Below are 12,728 nucleotides of genomic sequence, written 5' to 3'. Positions count from 1 at the left end.
GGTTAAAATTATGTTCTTAATGTTTTCATAGGATACAATCTTGCAGTAAACTAAAGAAATCAAAGAAATAGTGTAATCAAAAAGCGAGACGGAAGGATGAAGTAGCTAAGTCGAATTAAAAACGAACTTATATTGACTAAAAATTTAATTTTTTAAGAACATTGTGTCAGGAAAGCTGGCGGTTTCCATGCTCTCATTTAATTACCATATAGGGCATCAAGCCCATCTAATAAAGTGTTAATAAAAGTTTTTTCAAGGTCGACTTTAAATGCTTCCAAGAATGACTTTTCACATGTTCACTTCGGCTACAATTTAAACAAACCTGGCTTAAGGATTCTACTGGTAAATTCATTAAGACTCTTTGGGGATTCACCAGGTCCCCCTGCCAGTCCATGGATGCATAAAACTGCCTTTTGTGCTAACTTGTATCGGCAGGCCACCGCACCGGAATATAAACTGCCTTTTCTTTTGATGGAATATTGCGTATTGACAGATATTGTTCTCCGGCCCCGGAGAAGCCCTCTGTAGCCCTACAAGCTAGGGTTTTGTAAACTGAAATCCTTCCACTTGGACCCGATCATACAAACAATCACCGCAAATATATTTCACCTTCAGCCGAGTGCTCAACCATCCGGACGTTATTGATGGCCTATCATCACCGAGGCAAGATGGAGAGGCCAAATGAAAGCGGCCATATTATTTTAGAGGCAGAGTCATGGACCCACTGATGCAACTTGAAAGGATGTGTCCGCTGAGCTGGTCAAGGAGCTCAGCTGCATGGAGGAAATAAAAGTGTTAAGTCACAGCCGCTCTCCCATCAGTCAACAGGGTAATGGTCTTTGACTGTGCCGGGTTATATGTCAGCAAATATTCGTCTGTCAGGCAGCCACAGCGGAGAGTCCTGAACTGGATCGCTCGCTATAAGAGAGGGGCGGAGTTGATGGATAGAGGCCGCCAGGTGGGCCAATAGGATCACTGCATTTTAATAGTGAATAACTTTTTACGAGGTTCCGACAGGACCGCCGTGTCATCTCCGAGTCAAGCTGCTTCCATTGTTGGCCGATAGCACAGGCGGAACAGAGTGAGGAAGAAGAATGGCCCTGCTATTTTACGCTCCACAAACAGTTTATGCCTCTGCTGTAACCCAGATCAGAGGTCCAGAAGCCTTAGCAGAGCCTTCCTGAATGTTTCATTAGCAGTTTTATTAGAGGTATTATTATATCTAAAATGATATATGAATATTCCCATTTTATCCTGAAAAATAAAAAGCTCATTCAACAAGCAGATCTAGTTCTCATGGGCATTGTCAAATGAATTGTTCTCATTGACCCAAGTAATTACTTATTACTAAAAGATAATTTGAAAGTGTGACAGTTGCCCACGCCAAATTACCTGTATTGGAGTCAGAGTTCCACAAGCCGACGCGTCAACATGCCATGAGCTAAGTGATCGTAAATCAGGGGAACTAATTAGAAATTAGAGGAATGCACGAATATCTGTCAAGAGGCTTTTTTCATATTTCTATATATAGTTCTTTTTTTTTTGTGCACAATAATTATTTATAAAATGACACAATTTTAAAGGGGACCTATATTACCACTAGGTGTGAGTGTGCCCTTACATGCCGTTCAAATACTACCATGCCCTGTGCCTTATGCCGCGTTTCCACTGCAGGGTGCGGAACGGATCAGATCGCAAAGGTGCGGTCTCCACCTCCTTGTTCGCCCAAGCAAGCGTTTTACGCGACATGTTAATTGTAAAGAATAATACCTCGAGGCTACTGTTTGTTTGTTTTTATCCCCGCGTCACCCGGAAGTGATGATTCTGTCGACCAATCAACGGAGGGGGTGTGTAGCTAGAATTTCCCGGGACCCTTTCAGGCGTCTCGTCTCGTTTTCGGTACCCCAACGGAGGAGTCCCGAGAACGAGGCCGGAACGGGTACGGCAAAGTCCGGGTCACGCCCACTTTTGGCGGTGGAAACGCGACCTGATCCGCACCTTTGCGATCCGATCCGTTCCGCACCCTGCAGTGGAAACGCGCCATAAGTGACATCACCATTGGGAGTGTGCACCTATATGTATGACGGATGGATGAGCCTATCAGTTGCCTATCAGTTGCCTATCAGCCTATCATCTATTTTTTTTCACTCAAACATTTCACCATGACCAAACAAGAGTCTCGCCGAAAGAAATAAAGTTAAAATGCGGGAATTATGGCTCCAGACAATAATGAGCATTCAAATATCACTTTTTTGCTCATTCATTTGTAGTTGGCGGTTGGTTAAATATTAAATAGCTGGCCTGGACTAACATACTACATAGAACACTAGTTGTAGCCTATGGTTCTTTTGAATGTGGTGGTTCGGTGCAATATTTTACAGGAGCTGAATTGGACAGCATACCATTTTTTTGTGTGTGTGTTTGTGTGTGTGTGTGTGTGTGTGTGTGTGTGTGTGTGTGTGTGTGTGTGTGTGTGTGTGTGTGTGTGTGTGTGTGTGTGTGTGTGTGTGTGTGTGTGTGTGTGTGTGTGTGCGTGTTTGTGTGCGTGTGCGTGTGCGCGTGCGCGTGTATGTGTGTGTGTGTGTGTGTGTGGAGGATTGTGCGTGCATGCGTGCGAACATGCGTGCGTGCTTGCATGCTTGTGTGTGGCGGGTTGTGTGTGTGTGTGTGTGTGTGTGTGTGTGCGTGCATACCTTTCTGAATACATGCATCTAGAGGGCATAACAAGATGAAGAAGGAAAAAAAGCCACAAAAATATAGCAGCATAGATTGCTATGCCAAAGATTTATGCTTTATCGATTTAAGGCAAAAATCAAATCAACAATAAATCGACAATCAAAGAACGTAAACAATGTGGAGCTAGACTGCTCTCAGGGAGTTAGTAGGAGATCAAATATGTTGGAAAATTATGATTAGAACCACACACACTAATTACAACCAAATTAAATTGTTCTACAGCACTCAAATGTACCTACTAATGGCGAGCTAAGGTGACTCAAACCTTATGCTTAAACACACATACAAGATGGCTATTCTACCAGCCCCCCCCTGAGTCTATATTTATAACCAAATCAAACACCAAACCAGCCACCAGCCTCTCTCAGGTGTGTCTCAGTACAGGAAGATATACTATACAAGTCCATGCTTACTTGCACTGCGGTACGTGGCTATCGGTCGCTTTTGACAACATAAAGGTGTGCAGCTGTATCCAGTGGCGTAACTAGAGTTTTACATGTGGCAGGGAAGGTTATGGGGAGTCAAGCACTAGGACCCAGCCAAGGGGCAGAACGTATAACAAGGGGCGGGAACCTCACCAGGGCCTTTTCTTCCTGTACTGAGACACACCTGAGAAAGCAATTGGGTAATACTTTTTTCGATGATCAACATAGATAATCGTCACCAGCATGTGTTCCAGTCTAGCATGTTTTTAAACAAAGACATTAAAAGACGAGCTCACCACTGATTTTCACAGACATCATCTCAATAGAAGTGTGCTTTCAATGAATCAAATGAAGTGGCCATTTTCCATGTCATTTTGGGGGTCTTTCTGCTGTATCAGAGGGGGGCTTGTAGAGTGGCCATCTTGTATGTGTGAGCATACGATTTGAGTCACCTTAGCCTGCCATACATTTGAGGGCTGTAGAACAGTTTAATTTGGTTGGAGTTAGTGTGTGTGTGTGTGTGTGTGTGTGTGTGTGTGTGTGTGTGTGTGTGTGTGTGTGTGTGTGTGTGTGTGTGTGTGTGTGTGTGTGTGTGTGTGTGTGTGTGTGTGTGTGTGTGTGTGTGTGTGTGTGTGTGTGTGTGTGTGTGTGTGTGTGTGTGTGTGTGTGTGTGTGCATGACAGTATATAATTCCCATGTTTGAGTGCAGTGACGCACAACCAACAGTAATCCCAACAAACCATTATCATCCTAAATTAAGCATTGATTATTTTAAGGACCTCAACAGACAGCAATTTCTCAGCACCTGCTCTGTGGCCTGGCTCGATCCGCTCCGTTTCTGACAGCATGGATACACATTTTAAAAAGCTGACACTTCTATGTATGTATGATTCATCGTTTTGGTCATTATTGTCTTTTTCTCTTTCCTTACTCTGAAAAGTCTTTAGTAGTTTTCTTCTTAGGAGTAGGAATAGTTTTTCCTTTGCCTTTCTTCCAGTTGTATTATGATACTTTGGGGATCACTTCACCATCACAATGTAAAGTAGGCCACAGCAGTACCATATGCCCTTGAGGTAACACTTCAATTTCACTCTTTAAACACAGAATAAATGTCATCCCTGTGACCTGGTGGCTTTATAGCTTTAAATGGGCTTCATCAAACTCTTATCTCATCACTTGATAAACATAGGGTTGTGTGTTCTGGTGGGAGCCAAGCCCTGACAAATACCTGCTGTCGTTCAAAGTCTGCTTCCTCATTTGAACTGTCTTCCACGCTGAGAAGCCCAGCAGCTCGATCTTTACCTTTACCACCTTAGAGACCCTTTTTAACGTTCTGTCTCTTTTCTAAAGACTAACGTTGTGTTTTTGGTGAACACCAGAATTTCTTTAATCAGCAGATCTTTATTTCCTTGTGTTTTTACTTTAATATTTTCATACGACACGGGACAGCACACATTGTCATCCTGGAGAAGATTAGGTACGGTTTGCTTAAGGTCATATTCTTTTTAGAATATTCTCATTGTCTAACTATGTAAAATTTAATTAGTAAATTAAACAGATTCCACAACATGTTAAGATATGTATTTAAGTTACTACACATTGAAGTTGATTAATATCATTATAATCGGTGTACTTTATACTATCCCTAATTGATCGTATCTAATTCTGTTCTGAAGGCTTTAAAAATGTAAAGTAAGTATGTCTCACCACCAACGTGATACACATAATATGTATGATTCTTCTAATACTTGTTAATATTATTATGTATGTTTTATAAAGTAGTATTTATAAAGTATTTATAAAAAACACAAAAATTGTGTAATTGTTTTTTAACTAAAACAAATGTTTTCTAGGAATGGCCTTTTCCAACACATCCTGGTGTGAGGAGAACTTTTCATGTTCCATGTGTCTGGATGTGTTCAACAGCACAGTCTCCACACCATGTGGACACAACTTCTGCAGAACCTGTATTACAAAGTTCTGGGATGACAAAGACCAGCACAAATGTCCTGTTTGCAATCAGAATTTTCCCACAAGACCTGATTTACAGGTCAATACTTTCACATCAGAGATGGTTGATCAGTATAGAAAGTCTGTACTGGCAAAAGAGCAGCCTTGTGTTGGACCAGGAGAAGTTCCCTGTGACGTCTGTACTGGAACCCAGCTGAAGGCTTTGAAGTCCTGCCTAATGTGTCTTATCTCCTACTGCCAAACCCACCTGGAGCCCCATCAGAGAGTTTCCGTTCTGAAGAAACATCAGCTGGTCGAGCCTATGGACCGTCTGGAAGACCGGATGTGTAAGAAACATCAACAGCTTCTGGAGCTCTATTGCCATACTGAACAGGTGTGTGTGTGTCTGTCCTGCACAGAGATGGACCACAAGTCCCATCCTGTTGTACCCCTAAAGGAGGAATATGAAGTAAAGAGAGCCAAGCTGGGGAAGATAGATTCTGAAGTTCAGCAGATGATCCAGGAGCGACAACGAAAGATTCAGGAGATCGAAGACACATTCAAATGCAGCAGAGCTGACGCAGACCGAGCAATAGCCGATGGTGTGCAGGTTCTCACTGCTCTGATGCGCTGCATTGAAAAGTGCCGTGATAATCTCAACCAAACTATTAACGAGGAACTGAAATCCGCAGAGAAACAAGCTGAAGGCCTCATCAAGGAGCTGGAGCAGGAAATAAAAGATCTGACCAATAGAAGCTCAGAGGTGAAGCAGCTCTCACACACTGAAGACCACCTCCACTTCCTTCAGACCTTTAGAACCCCGAGGAATCCTCCACCCCCCAGGGACTGGACAACGGTGGAGTTCCATCCTCCGTCATTCTTAGAGACCTTGAGGAGATCCCTGGATAAGCTGGAGGAAACACTGAACATGGATATGAAGAAGCTGCCTGTCTTGAAATCAACTCTAACTAAGTGTAAGTGTCATCCCAACACAATGATGAAAATGATGCTTGACATCATGTTTCTTATGAAAATGTGTATTGTCCAAGAGCCAAATCAAGTCTGTCAAAATGAACGCTCTTACTCTACTCTTCTCCCATCAGATGCCTGTAAACTCACACTGGACCCAAACACAGCCCACATACAACTTTCGCTGTCTGAGGACCACAGAAAGGTGATGATGGTTGGAGGGGACCAGTCGTATCCGGATCACCCAGAGAGATTTGATTCCCGGTCCCAGGTGTTGTGTAGAGAGGGTCTGACTGGCCGCTGTTACTGGGAGGTAGAGAGGGAAGGACGTGTTTCTATAGGAATGACATACAGAGAAATCACAAGGAAAGGAAAGGGTAATGGCTGTAGGCTTGGAGGGAACAACAAGTCCTGGAGGCTTCAATGTTCTGATGATGGTGTTTACATTTCACGGTACAACAATAGTGTAACAGAGATACGTCTCCCCCCCTCTGACTCTAACAGAGTAGGAGTGTATCTGGACCGGCCTGCTGGCACTCTGTCCTTCTACAGAGTGTCCCCAGATGTGGAAGGGTCCTCAGACACACTGACACACATCCACACCTTCCAGTCCACCTTCACCCAGGACCTCTACCCTGGGTTTGTGTTAGTGCCTGGTTCCTCAGTTTGTCTGTGTCGGTTTTATTAACACACACACACACACACACACACACACACACACACACACACACACACACACACACACACACACACACACACACACACACACACACACACACACACACACACACACACACACACACACACACACACACACACACACACACACACACACACACACACACACACACCTACACACTTTATCAAGTAAAGCACCCAGGGCCCCAGGGTAACTAACAAAATGAGAATGGCTCAGCTAAAACAGCAAGTGTGTTGAGTTCTGACTCCCAGAAGTGAACTACAAAACATTTAGTTAGCCTCATAACATAATTTCCATAGTCATATAGGTTTATCTTGTATTTAGCGTCAAAAACATAAAAAGTAAAATACAAAACTTAAGCAGATAGTGATTATGGAATGTTAAAAGGTGTTTGTAAACTCTAATTGGCTTAGGATACAGCCAATGAGGCACAGTGAATCGGCAGCGTTAGTAGAGAAGAGTTAGGTTAGATCACAATTTGGCCAAAATATGACTAAGGCAATTTTGCTTTGAATGATATGCAAAAGGAGTACAAGGTGCAGTTGCAACTTGCTACACACGTCAGCCACCAACTTCTAACTGACTCCGGATGCACAGGCTCTTCACCCTCTCAGTCACACCGGATCATTAGCACCCCGGTTCACTAAGCAGCTTTGACAAAGATTTAATAAAAAATGTTCCAAACAAGTAATTTTATCTGACCAGAGTGAGTTCTGTTATCGAGTATTACAGCATTGGGACTTTTAACTGAACATGTTTCACTCTGCTATAGGTGTTTCTATGATAGGTGTTTCTAATAACCATTAATTACATTACTGATTGTTAGCTGTTAACTCATCGGAAGCAAACATGCCACAAAAACAGACTCTTATTTCAACCGGTTACCAAAGTAATGTTTGTTAATGAAGCATAATCGGGATAAACAACTCAAGTTGATCCAACTAAATGTTCTTGTGTGTTCAGCGTATGATTCTTCCTGCTTGATTTGAAATGCTACATGTTTAGCAGATGTTTCCCCAGAGCTCAGCTCTCTGTTGGTTATCCTAGCAGCACACTTCTATATGTCGCTATTATACCACTATAATAGTATACTACAATATTTTGCATATTATTTATACTTTCCTTATATTCTTCATTTACCTTTTAAACACTGTTTAGAGCTGGTCCAATAAGCTAATGTTAGCTATCGTCTCTTGCACCAATTCATCTTTTCACAATTGGCAGCTCATTTCATCTACAGCTCAATAAAATGTTCTCAATCTTTCCACAAATCTTTGTTGTTGTCAGCATTAACTTGGTAGCTAGACATGTAGTTTTCTGCTATATATATACATATATAAATTTCACAACTTTTGACCAAGGCGTTCTATGGGCTGCCATAGACTTCCAATTACAGTATTAAACACACCTCAAACTGTGTGTGTCTGCGTATGTGGGTGGGCGGGGAACTGGTCCAACTGGTTTGTTCACAACATCGTTTCCTTGCAATGAGTCGGACGGTTTGGTGTAGCTCACTTTATCACATCAGGAAGAAAACAAAGGTACGGTAGTCAACTCTGATCCCTCATATGTCATAAATATGTATTGCCTGAATATCATCTCAATAGGTTGATTTATATGTGTTGATTGCGGTAAAAAAACTTTGTTGAATATGTTTATTAACAACAAAGCTAAACTGTAGCCTACTGGAATCTTATCATTGTTTTTAATGAAGTTAGTTGGGCGCACTGCTATTTGTCAAAAATAAACTACTATTGACTTAATTAATATATATAAGCAGCTTCTTTATCCAAAGTGGTCCTTAAGAACAGGTAGGGCTTAGGGAGCATGTTGCTCTATGAGGCCGTCAGGTTAGGCTGCTGTCATTGGGGATCGGAACCAGAACCGTTCAGCTGGGATTAAACCGTATTACCATTAATAAGAATATTAGGTCCTAAAATAAGGTTGTCAAGTACAAGGGCAGTAGGACTTCCTATCTCCAAAACTGCCTTTTACACCGCATCTGATATACTAGCTATTGCGGGCCAAAGTTATATTTTTGTAAGCACTAGGACTCTAAATCTCGGAGATGTAATTCGGGGGACAACGGCGAATGTGCATATTGGTCTCTCTAGCCCGAAAGGAGGGGAAAAGGGGCGTGACCTTCAAGAGTAGAATAAAGTAGAAATTCGTGCCTGAAGGCATGTAAACACAACTGGCCTGTGGACAAGTCTATGTCAAAAGGTGTATGGAGCCTGCGCCACCCCTGGTCTATAGCTCACTTGTTGGTGTCCTTGACCCCTAAGTCCCCTACTCATTGCACCACTTTTATGACAGTAACAGGCACATTGCTTACTAGAACCCTTATCAAAACGCAATTTAATGGCGAAAAAAATTTCAGCGATATCAGCGTCAACCACCATAGCAACGATAGAAAATGTAATATTCCAACAATTTTCTTTTCTGAAATAATTTTTTGTAAGAACTAACGTCATATTCAATGAATGAATTTTATGAAAATATATATTTTTTAAGCTAAATGTATATCATAATATTGCATTACCACTAATATGACAACCTAGTTGTTTGTTTTTGCAGACAGAAACATAACAGTCACGTGCCGTGGACGCAGGCCTACAGAAAATAATAGGCCAAGAAAACATAGGCATCTCACATTTTTTAGAGCCTTTATTGTAAAACTACTGTTTTCTGCTGTGGATGTAGTTGGTACACATTTTGTTGTGGGCCTGGGTTGATCATCAACATTGTAGATGATGCTCCACACAGTTCCTACATCCGAACTCTGATAGTGTAAGGTTGTAATACTCAGCTGTTTTACATGTGGGAGTTGAGGCTGTGTACCAAAACCAAATGTTTTTTGACACATTAGTACCATTATTTAACACATAACTGATAATTAGTGACCAAGGTAAAATATCGTTGAACGAAGATCTGACAGCCCGAAAACATTTACACATGGACCCAAAATCATGATAAAGCTGACGTGTCTGGGGTTCCATGTTGTACCTGCCTGTTCTGTTTGAAACAAAAATATGTATTATGCATAGATTCAAACATTATGACTTTTTTTTTATTTAACTTTTGAAAACCTTATGAAAAAACAAAGGCACTCTTTTTAACCTAATAATTCAAATGTTTTCTAGGAATGGCCACTTCTAACAGTTCCTGGTCTGAGGAGAACTTTTCATGTTCCATCTGTCTGGATGTGTTCAACAGCCCAGTCTCCACACCATGTGGACACAACTTCTGCAGAACCTGTATTACAACGTTCTGGGATGAAAAAGACCAGTACAAATGTCCTGTTTGCAACGAGATTTTCCAAATAAGACCTGATTTACGGGTCAATACCCTCTTTTCAGAAATGGTTGATCAGTTTAGAACGTTCATACGAGTTAAAGAGCAGCCTTGTGTTGAACCAGGAGAAGTTCCCTGTGACGTCTGTACTGGGTCCCAGCTGAAGGCTGTGAAGTCCTGCCTAGTGTGTTTTATCTCTTACTGTCAGACCCACCTGGAGCCTCATCAGAGAGTTGCAGTTCTGAAGAGACATCAGCTGGTCGAGCCTATGAACCATCTGGGAGACAGGATGTGTAAGAAACACAACCAACTTCTGGCGCAATTCTGCCAGACTGAACAGGTGTGTGTGTCTGTACTGCACAGAGATGGACCACAAGTCCCATCCTGTTGTACCGTTAAAGGAGGAATATGAAGTTAAGATGGCCCAGCTGGGGAAGATCGAGTCTGAAGTTCAGCAGATGATCCAGGAGAGACAACAAAAGATTCAGGAGATCAAAGACACAGTAAGACTCATCAAAGCAGATGCAGACAGAGAGATTGCCGATGGTGCGGAGGTCCTCACTGCAATGATACGCTGTATTGAAAAGTGTCGTGATGATCTCAACGAAATGGTGGAAGATAAGCTGAAATCAACAGAGGAACAAGCTGACGGCCTCATCAAAGAACTTGAGCAGGAAATAGAAAAGCTGAGCAATAGAAGCTCAGAGGTGAAGCAGTTCTCACAAAGTGAAGACCACCTCCACTTCCTCCAGAACTTCATGTCCCTGAAGAATCCTCCACCCACCAGGGACTGGACGACGGTGGAGGTCCGTCCTCCGTCATACGTAGGGACCTTGAGGAGTTCTCTGGATCAGCTGAAGGAGAAACTGGACATGGAGATGAAGCCTTCGCTGAAAAAAGCTCTAAAGAAGTGTAAGTGTCTGGGTATTTTGATTAATCACAAAACTATTTAAATGGAATATCCATCCACACAACAAAAGTGGAGGTCTGTTTATTCAAATCCTACTGGAAATGAAGACGATGCTTTACTTTTTGTGTTAATTTGGGGAGTGCTGCTAGGCAGTCCCAACTTAAGTTCTTCTTAGATTTATTATTTCTTTATTATTCTCCACAATATTTGGCTTGAATGTTCGAATGTAAATATAATGCATCAGTTGTTACATAGACACAAAGGCTTATCAACACCATGGGTCAAGAACACCCTGGAGATCAGAAGCTCAGTAACAGTAATGTGATATCTTGCCTGGAAGTATGCAGGCAAGAATACATAGTGAGCTCCACAGGATTTCACTCACAGCAACAAAACTGTTCACATTGAGAACAGCAAGCAGATATCCAGAAGTGGCCTCATCTCAGTGAAGCACGCTTGTCAGAGTTGGATGCAGAGGTTGACAAACTTTCTGGTGAAAACAGTTCAAGAGCAAACCATCTGTAGCACATCAACAGTCATTTAAGTCTTTATGTGTTGAACATTGCTATTGGCTGTATAAATAAGTTAGGAAGAAGTGGACTCCATGTTGGACAGTATAATAGATGGAACTAGAGATGCTACTTGTTAAACAGTTTAACAATGATCTCCATTTTCTTTGGTGACCCAACGGCAAGTTGAACGGACCCATTGAATTAAGAATGACAGAACATGTCATTGGGTCCACTTCATTGCCAAGTGTTGCCTCATATCTCCTGAGATAACCGTTGAGGAACACCCAGAAGCTGTCCAAACAGTCCTTTATAACTACTATGTAGATGACTGATTTCAGAATCAGAATCAGAATCAAAAATGATTTATTGCCAAATACATTTACACACATTAGGAATTTGTCTTGGTATTCGTATTCGATGCGCACGATCTTAACAAACAATAAAAAGTAAACAATAAACAATAATGCAAGTATTGAATAATAAGTACTGAAAAAGATAAGAGTAAATAAAAAATTCAAATAAATAAATATAAATACTCTATATACATATACATATGCACCGTAATAAGATAAGAAGATAAGATAAGAAAAGAAAAGAATATATGTACATTTGTGCGTGATGATGCAAGTAGTGCAAAACTTGTTGTCATCATAGGCAGATGACTGTGGGTGTTGATGGGGGAAGGGGGGGTAGTGTGCGTGTCAGTGTTGGTGGGGGTCCGGGGCCGTTGTTGAGGAGGCCAGTTGCAGACGGGAAGAAACTGTTTTTGTGGCGGGAGGTTTTGGTCTTGACAGACCTCAACCTCTTACCGGAGGGGAGTGTTTCAAAGAGTATATGTCCGGGGTGGGAGGGGTCCAACATGATCTTCTTTGCACGCCTCAGTGTCCTGGAGGCATGCAGGTCCTGGAGGGACGGCAGGTTGCAGCCGATCACCTTTTCAGCATAAAGAGCATTAAGAGCATAGCTACATAAGATGATGCAGTGACCTTGGCTAGTGATCATTACACTTTGTGTACAATTCGAGGTTTCACATTGACAAAATAGATGAGCCACAGCAGGAAGGTGTTAATGTCCATCCCCAAAGTACACAGAGCTAGTGAAGTGAGAGCCATGGATCTAAGCCAGACCTGGGCATCGTGTGGCCCAGGATGGAGCGAGTACTGTAGGTGCATGCGTTTGTTACGCAACTGCTTGAATGAATGCAGAATCAAAACTAAATCCGTTGGTGCAGG

General features: G+C 42.0%; 1 protein-coding gene and 1 pseudogene across 1 annotated transcript; both read left to right on the top strand.

Annotated features, from left to right (window-relative positions):
* The first annotated feature begins 4,371 nt into the window (after positions 1 to 4,371).
* Positions 4,372 to 6,839, top strand: LOC130403184 (tripartite motif-containing protein 16-like). The gene is made up of 3 exons (XM_056607392.1): positions 4,372 to 4,638; positions 5,015 to 6,085; positions 6,215 to 6,839. The coding sequence occupies exons 2-3, from the start codon at positions 5,017 to 5,019 to the stop codon at positions 6,766 to 6,768; spliced, it is 1,623 nt and encodes a 540-aa protein (XP_056463367.1). The 5' UTR covers positions 4,372 to 4,638; positions 5,015 to 5,016; the 3' UTR covers positions 6,769 to 6,839.
* A 1,472-nt stretch (positions 6,840 to 8,311) lies between these two features.
* On the top strand, positions 8,312 to 12,125 carry LOC130403185 (E3 ubiquitin-protein ligase TRIM47-like; annotated as a pseudogene).
* The last annotated feature ends 603 nt before the right edge of the window (positions 12,126 to 12,728 follow it).

The sequence above is a fragment of the Gadus chalcogrammus genome, chromosome 14 (assembly GCF_026213295.1).
Source record: "Gadus chalcogrammus isolate NIFS_2021 chromosome 14, NIFS_Gcha_1.0, whole genome shotgun sequence".
NCBI classification, from domain to species: domain Eukaryota; kingdom Metazoa; phylum Chordata; class Actinopteri; order Gadiformes; family Gadidae; genus Gadus; species Gadus chalcogrammus.
Note: the sequence above shows the minus strand (reverse complement) of the source record. Positions and strands in the feature narration are given on the sequence as shown.

Coding starts and splice junctions, on each gene's coding strand:
- LOC130403184 (XM_056607392.1), top strand. CDS start 5,017: ATGGCCTTTTCCAACACATCCTGGTGTGAGGAGAACTTTTCATGTTCC. Junction 6,086..6,214: donor GAAATCAACTCTAACTAAGT/GTAAGTGTCATC, acceptor TTCTCCCATCAG/ATGCCTGTAAACTCACACTG.